This window comes from Cygnus olor, chromosome 22 (genome assembly GCF_009769625.2).
Source record: "Cygnus olor isolate bCygOlo1 chromosome 22, bCygOlo1.pri.v2, whole genome shotgun sequence".
Taxonomy (NCBI): domain Eukaryota; kingdom Metazoa; phylum Chordata; class Aves; order Anseriformes; family Anatidae; genus Cygnus; species Cygnus olor.
The window spans coordinates 3391340-3399434 of record NC_049190.1 but is presented as its reverse complement, the minus strand read 5'-3'; the positions used below and the strand labels follow the sequence as shown (position 1 = coordinate 3399434).

Below are 8095 nucleotides of genomic sequence, written 5' to 3'. Positions count from 1 at the left end.
TGTGTGATGGGGAGACAGCGGCCTTCCTGCTGGCCTGGGATGGAGAAGCTCCAAGAAGAACTCTCGCCCCCGGGTGGGCGATGTCCGCTACACGAATTACCCGCCGCGTCCCCTCCTTCCCACCTGGGAGCTGCGTGGAGACGGCTGCTGGAGGCAGCCCAGCCAGAGGAGCTCGCTCCTGGTGCCTCAGGTTTCGGCGAGCCGCGCGTCCTCTCCAAAGCCCACCCTCCGGCCGGGCTTGTGCGTCAGCCCCAAGGCGTTCTGCCGTGCTCTGGAGAAGCTGGGTAACTGCTTTTAATTTAAAAACGAGTTTGACATTGTACAAGTCCGTGTTCTGTAAAATGGAACAGGACCCTCTCGGCCCACCCCGGCTCCCCCCAACCGCCCCCCGGCTTTACTCGGGCTCGCTGCTGTTGGTGGTCTTCTCCCACTCCAAGCTCTCCTCGCTCTGCGCGGGCGAGCCCGGAGGCGGCCGTGCACGGAGCCCCTGAAACCTGCGGCACTCGGGGCAGACGCGGATGTGCGTGCAGCCCCGGGCGACCAGGGCAGCTTCTTGTGCCAGTCTTTGTGCCAGGGGGTCTGGCTCTCCCCCGCTGCACAGCTTCCCGTTGCTGAGCGTGGTCGTGCTGCGGGCTCGGCGCTCCTCCGGGATAACGGGGCGAGTCCGTGTCATCCCCCCTCGCCTCCGACGGGGGTGGAAACTGTCCTTGCAGAGGATGATGTCGCGCAGCTCCGTCACCATTTCTTGGCACACCGACACCTGGAAGGCAGAGCCAGGACACGCTGCTCACCCAACCGTGCTGCGAGCCCAGCCACCCCGCCTCTGCTCTGGATCCCGATGCCAAAATGCTACGGGATCAGGTTCTAGTTTGGCCACTGGATTTTGATACCAGCACTTGGACCCTCACGTTTGTTTTAGCCCAAGAGATTCCACCTCTTGTTGGAGACCCTTCTGGATCTCCAAATCAGCTTGGGATCCAAACCTGTTGGAGGCAGAAATTCTCAGATGTTCCAGCCTCCAGGGAAAGTACCTGGATCTTGTGCACCTCTGATCCCTTCAACAGCCCCTGGAGCATCCCTACAGCCTCAATCTTAGGGTGCAGGTGTGCATGAGATGTCCCTGAACTTCAAACCCTGCCAGATGCACCCAGAGCTCTCCTGTGTTTGAGGTCTCAGCACTAGGAATGCCATAAGCACTTTTACCCCCTCGGGTCACTTTCAGGTCCTACCTCTGACTGCTCAGAGTGCCGAAGGCTCCACAAAAATTCCAGCATTGCCATAAAAATCGCTACGATTAAGCCACAGATGAGAACCACGAAGATTCCACCAATGTTCTCCATCCCCAGGCCTAAAACAAAGCAGAAGAGACAGCGCTGTGGGGAGGCAGGCACGACATAAATTGCAGGCATCATTGTACAGAAATCCCAGCCCTTTGCTGTTAGCATTGCGCACACCCAGCCAGAGACCAAAACCACGGAGCCAGCACTGTCCTATTAATAGCTGGCTGCATGACTCAGATGGCAAACCAAATGACTTGCAATAACTGCACGATCGAAGACGCATTCTCAGAAATGATGATTTTGCAGATAAACAGCAAATACATTGGAGGAAAGTACAAAGCAATTTGTGGACAAACCGAAAACAGGGGGGAAAAAATGGGAGATCAATCGGGTACATTAATCCCTGCAAATTATTCACCCAGCTCTAGTTGCTTTGAACTTTGCGACAGCAGATGAGCAATGCTGTTAAGGAGGTAGAGATGACGAAGACAAGAAAGGGCTTTAAAGGAGGCTGGTACGAAGAAAACCTCCTTTGATCGCATTACAAAGTGCTGGTGAAAAATGATTACAGCTGCTTGTGTTGCAGTAGCAGGGAGAGGTTCCAGACAAGACCACGACCCAGCGCTGTTTGACGTGACTTGGTGGCCATGTGGGGATGTTGCCCAGGGGTACCTGGTTAGGTCCTAAACCTGCCTGTCCCAAACAGCTTGTGCTCCAGAAACCTCACTGCCGGAGGGAAAACCCAGCCCTCAAGAACCCACCCCGAGCTTCCCACGTGCCAGGGATGTCACCTTGCTTCCCACCACGACTCCTGTCCCCCCAAAACTGCCTGAGCCCTGCAGAATGGGACCGAAAGGGTGCTGCAGCAGGAGCTGATCCAGGGAGCAGTGCCTGCCTCTTAGCGCATGCTGCCCAAAAAACAGCTCTGCTCTCCTCGGCTTCTTGGGTTTGGGTCTCAAGTGGCCATGGCTCCTGATTGGGCTGATTACTAAAAAGCATGCGGTGTTTTGCACCGAGGTGATGGTATGAGGCCATTACTCAACAAGAGCATCTATAAAAACCTTCCTCTCCCCTCTGTAACATTAAATCAAAGTGCAAGAATCAATGATTTATTGACTTAATCTCTGCATGGCTTTTAGACATTAAATCTCACCAAAATCCTTGTAAATCGCTGACCTGTTTTGTTCTAAAACGTAAGAGGTCACAATTCTCCCTCCTTCTCCATCATTCTTTTGGCATTGCCTCCAGAGCAATCCAGTGACTCTGTAAATCAGCCCATCGCAGAGACGTTTCCACTAAGACAGCAATTACAGGGCAGAAAACATATCCCATAATCACAGTTTAGACCCAAGATAAAGGCCATCCTCTCCTCCCAGCATCTCTCAAATCCGAATTTAAGGCCAGGATCAGTCTCTCTTCATCCTTCCACGGTTCTGCCCGGGTGTCAGATCAGATACCCGTTTCCAAGCTTACCAGAGAGGGATTTCTTTCCTCTGTGGGCAGTTTTTATCCCCTCTACTACCTCCCTGCCCAAATCCTTGAGAACACCTACGCTTTCTCTCTGATAGGATACAGCTGGAAATTTATTAACGAGGCGAACAAACCACCGGAACCTTCTCCAATCCCTGTTCCACTGTTCACTAGGTGCATGGAAGAAGAGCCTCTATCCTTCCTGCTTGCCTTCAAACAACTATTTTATTAGGTTGTCACCTTGCCTTGAGGCCAGTTGTCTTGCTCTGGCCCAGCACCTCCTGCCTCCAAACCACCAGCCAGGGCTACGTGCGGGGCAGCAGGAGGGATAACCAGCACCCCATCCCTTTGAGGCCTCATCCGGCCAGCTCACAAGCTTCATGCACAGCCGAACGTCTGCTGTATCGTCAGGAAAACACGAGCACAGTCGTGCAGCCGGCTCGGCTCTGTCTCTGCACTCGGAGAGGTCAGAGGACTCGCCTTGTGACTGGGCACTGCTGGCCTCATAGAAAATGCTCGCCGAGGAAAGGGCGACTGCCAAAACGAAAAAATGCAGCAACTGCGGGAAGCTGGCAACTGCTGTCATGCTGGGACATCAGCCTAATGTGGTAGCTTTTATGGCAATTTGCATAGCATTACCCAAAAGAATTTGCTCCTCAGTTTACAGATGTAGTAATAAAGTCCTTGTGTCCCTTCCCCCAGCTGTCTGAAAGGCGCTTTCACTCGGAGCCATTAAGCGGCGGGCCTGCGGTGGAGATCCATCTCCTTTGCAGGAACCCAGGATTTTGGTCTGATCCCTTCAGCCATCCATTTTCCCATGTAATGCTGCAGACATTCATTAGAAGCTAATTTCCCCTCCATATGCCTCCAATATTTGTCATTTGGTTGTTCCGCTATCTTTGCCCCAGGCAAAAACACACAGCATGAGGCACCGCAGAGCTGTTTGGCTTTCTCCTTGAATTGTGAAGGAAGGAACCTCGGGTCAGGAGAAGGGGAAAAAGCGATTCTCTGGCGGAAAACCCAGCAGTGCACACGTGCAGACGGACCTTCATCCTTGCACCACTGCCGGGGATGCTCCTACCTCCTGGTCCCTACGGTGAGCCACGGGCTGGGGGTGCAGCGTACCTTTGGCCCTGTGGTCCTCCTCCTTGGGACATTTGCCTCCTTCCCACCACTTGCGCTTCAGGATTTCCAGGCGGTTGTTCTCCTGCAGCTGGAGAATGGCCAGGTCGAACTCGTCGCGGAACACGGAGCCTGCAAGAGCAAGAGGCAGGCGCTAAGGCACCGCTCCGGCCCGCCTGCCTCCCGCTCGGCCCCGCGCGCTGCCCTGCCGCCAGCCTGCCCCGAACGCTCCTCCCGGCACCTTGGGAGCTCTCTTGCTCCGTGCCAGCCCTCAAAACCCACTGCTCCCCTGCTAGGGCTGTCCATAAATTCACCTCATTTGCAGACAGCAGTTCTGCCTGCACCCCAAGACCCACATACGGCACTTAAAGGAGTCTGTAGCCAGGGAGAGCTTTGCTAGCCTTGCTCTAAGGCTCCTGTTTCAATCTGGTGCACTGCAACGGCGCTGGATCCAACCTACGTTCACGGGAGAGGATGCTCAGCACCCAGCCCCACTGCAGGCCCCGTTATTCCCGGGGCCAGAGCTGCAGAAGAAGGGCCGTGGGAACGGCAGCAGCTCTCCTGGTAACTCTGCACTATTGTCCTGGCGAGCAGCTTTCTGCTCCTCTTATCTGCTACGATTTCACTGCTTAACAAGACAATGTCAGAACAAATTTAGTCATGAAAGTACGGATTTGTACTCACAATCGGGTTACCGTGACTTTACAAGCTTACTCATGTCAGCTAAGCTATAGTAGCTGCCTGTGCGAGGGTTCTTGCGTCATTCAGCTCGACTTTGTGTGGCTACACAAGGTGCTCAGAGGTCAGGGACCAGGCGTCGAGCCTGAGAGACTGGCCCAAAGATCAGCGATCGTTTTGGATAACAACCGCTACATCCTTTTCTTTGCTGCCCTGGGAGATGGGCTTCTCTTGTTGGCTCTCCTATTTGAAAGACAAAAGCCCTGCATTTGGTGGAACCTGATCAGTAGGTGAGATAGGACTGAATCGTCCAATTCTCTCTCCGTCTGGGAGTTTTAAGAACCACCAGCTGTTGAGACACTACAGGAGTTGCACCAGCATTACTTTTACAGCACTTCTGAGGTGAAACGAGAAGCACAAAACGATTCAAAAACCACTGGTTCAAAAGGGAAACAGTCAGCAAAGAGCATGTATGCAGAAAATAAGCAGCAATTTTGAAACATCTTTCACACGAATCATTTAAAGAGCCGCAGTCACGTGTCACCTGGCTCCGGACCAGAGCAGGGTCTCGCTCATCTGGCCCTGAGCGTGTGCACCTAGGGCAGCTGCAGTGCATTTGATTTTCCTCCTGAGTTTAAAACAAAACGACCCTGGGCAGAGCCGTGAAACGTGACCTCGGCCTTAGAGCCGGTTCAGCCTTTTCAAATGCTCCGGTCCTCTGCTGACAGCTGAGAAGGACTAGAATTTGTCTTCACTGCCTACCGACGGGCATGCCAATCCCGTAGCCCTTGGTGTCCAGAAGGCCCCCGACCTGCGTGAGGTTGCAATTGCGCTGACGATAATACTCGTTCATGGTGGACTCCAGCAGGAAGGCGTAATTGGAGTTCAGCACGCGCGCGATCCCTTCCTCCGTGCTCTTCACGAAGACGCTGGGCTGCTTGGAGTACATGTAGTTCCACATCCGCTGGTACGTCTGGTAGCGGGAGTTCTGCCGGAGAGAGAAGGCAAGCATGGATAAGTGGGAGCACCTTGAGGCGATGCACGCCCCGAATTAGACCCTCCTGTAAAAAGGAGGGTCCCCTTTCGTGATGGAAAAAGGGGTCGAAACAGATCTGGTGCCTGATTCGCACACGGCTGCCTAACCTCCAGTTATTCCAACAAGATTCAGAGGCCCAAATGTCTTGGTGGATTTGAGACTTTGTTGGCAAGGCTGGGCATGAAATGCATACCTAATCCCAGTTAGTTCCATCACATCTCTTTGCATAAATTCAGTTTGCAAAAAATGCAGTTTCCGTAACTGTATTGCAAACAACCAAAAAAAGCCGGAAGAAATAGCTGACGGATGGCTTCTTTAAGCCACTGAACGCTTCCCATGCCCTTGTGCTCAGCAGGCCACCAGAGACAGACATCACCAGCCCGAGAAGAGCACCGAGGTCTGGGCACAGAGTCAAAGCTCTCTGGATTTTGCTGCTCCCTGAATCGGGATTTTGGTGCAAAGGGGAACCAAAGTGCCTGCTTATGAGAACTGGGGGCTTTTGGCTGAACGTTGGTTGGACGCAAAGCAAGGTGCTCCAGCAACGGGTGCTGCGGGGCGAGGACAGCCTGCTCAGCCCACTGCTGCACTTCAGTCACCATCCTGACACTCGAGGCAATCAGATCCCAGCAAACGGGGCTGCAAATGGTCCGAGAGCACCTTGCACTCGTTTCTTTTCCACCACCAGCTACTCCAGCACGCACCAGGCAGCGTAGAGCCACAGGCATGGTTTTAGCCTTCAAAGTCTGCCTGGGAAGAACCGAGTGCCTCGTACACAGACACTTTATTCACTTGGGCTCTTCGGCTCATTTTAGGTGTGACGTTCTGCTTAAAAGTAGCTTTTTGCCAAGCCCCTGAAGGGCAGAAAGGCTGAAAAGCTCAGGCTCACTTGAGATGTTTCTCAGGCTTCTTCCCAGTTCAGCTCAGACTCAGTGGAAAAGAGAAGTGAGAAAAGCTTTCTCTCTTTCTCTCCTCTTGGTATTTCAACATGTAATAAACAAATAATCCTCGAGCAGTTTTGTGTACCATCAGAGCACTGCAGAAAAGATTCACTCATTTGTTTCCCTTCTGAATCCAGGAGGGAAGCCAGAAATGAAACTGGGCTAAATAGCATGTATCAAGTTTGCACATGCTTGACTTGTGTGTTTTCAGTGCCCCTGACCCCATGCAAACTCTGCTTTGCACCAGCACATTTCCATAACCTGGCCTACCAGGGGACTGCAAACATTTCTTTGCTTACCCAGCCTGAGGGACTCTGACAGAGAAGCTAAGATCACGTCAAACATGCACAGGGACATGGAAATCCGACTGCAAACGCTCGGCTGCTGAGGACCATGTTGTGCCATTGCTGACGTGGGGATGTGCACCCCTTTCTCACCTACGTGGTGGGGAACTCCAAACGTTAAGTCACTTTTTGAGTCTGAGCTGAAAGGTCTGCTCCCTTGGGGTCCAGCACAGATGTCCTGAGCCCAGTCCTCCAGCATCCCAAAAGCATGCTGGCTGCTGCCTTACAAATCCCTACCTTCCCTAGCCTCTGCTGTGCCACCTCCACCATCTACCCCGTCGCCACACATGGTGGAATTAGCCCTGCGCAACCAAACAGCCAGGGAGCTCCCCAAATGTCTCCTCAATGCCAGAAACCTGGATGCCACACACCAGAAAGAGGCCTGGCAGGCTGGGGCAGCATCCAAAGCTGACCGAAGGGTGCCCTCCGCACCCCCTGCCCCGCTTAGCAGAAGAATGGGGTTTACTTGGAAGAAGGTCATGCTGGAGCCGCCGTGAATGGTGCCGTACTCGATGGCTGTCTGGTCAGCCAGGTCATCCACGGATTCGATGGGGACATCCATCCGCTGCACGGTGAGGAAGGCTGCCAGGTTGGCCGTGTAGGAGGAGATGATGATCAAGGTGAAGGCCCACCTAGGGAAAGAGGAAGCGAGGACAGTGAGAGAGACAGTGAGCTGAGAATAGAATCATTAGGGTTGGAAAAGCCCTCCAAGATCACCTGGTCCAACCATCCCCTACCACCAATGTCACCCACTGAACCATGTCCCTAAGCACCACGTCCAACCTTTCCTTGAACACCCCCAGGGACGGTGACTCCACCACCTCCCTGAGCAACCCGTTTCAATGCCCGACTGTTCTTTCTGAGAAGAAATGTCTCCCCATTTCCAACGTAAACTTCTCCACAGGCTGTGTCTGACCTCCATCACCATCCCCTGCCTCTCCATCTGACCCCGAGGGCTGCCTTCCTTTCGAGGAAGGCTGACCTTCTTACCAGACTCCACTGACGCAGCGCGTGGACAACGCCTGGGGGGCGATGGTGGAGCCTTGCTGCATGAAGCCCCCGACTGGAAACCACAGGCTGTTGCCGAGCGAGTACTGGTTGATGAGGAGGTTGCATCTGCCTTGCGAGCAGGGGTGGGGGCTGTACCACTCATACGGCGTCAGCCTGAAAGGAGAAATAACAGGTAGCTCAGGTAACTTGCTAGGAAACGGGGTGAAACTTGGGTGA

General features: G+C 53.6%; 1 protein-coding gene across 3 annotated transcripts in view; it reads right to left on the bottom strand.

Moving 5' to 3' along the window:
- Window positions 1–267: 267 nt before the first annotated feature.
- GRIK4 (glutamate ionotropic receptor kainate type subunit 4) overlaps window positions 268–8095 on the bottom strand; it is a 166836-nt gene continuing 159008 nt past the window's right edge. For 2 of the 3 annotated variants that reach the window (XM_040534372.1, XM_040534373.1), the window contains 6 exons: window positions 7859–8032; window positions 7335–7500; window positions 5313–5538; window positions 3876–4004; window positions 1230–1348; window positions 268–760 (listed from right to left, as the gene is read on the bottom strand). In XM_040534372.1, the coding sequence (XP_040390306.1) occupies window positions 395–760; window positions 1230–1348; window positions 3876–4004; window positions 5313–5538; window positions 7335–7500; window positions 7859–8032 (1180 nt within the window). In that variant the 3' untranslated portion in view covers window positions 268–394. Of the gene's footprint in view, window positions 761–1229; window positions 1349–3875; window positions 4005–5312; window positions 5539–7334; window positions 7501–7858; window positions 8033–8095 lie in introns of those variants that run through there. The other variant, XR_005814260.1, reaches the window with a different exon arrangement.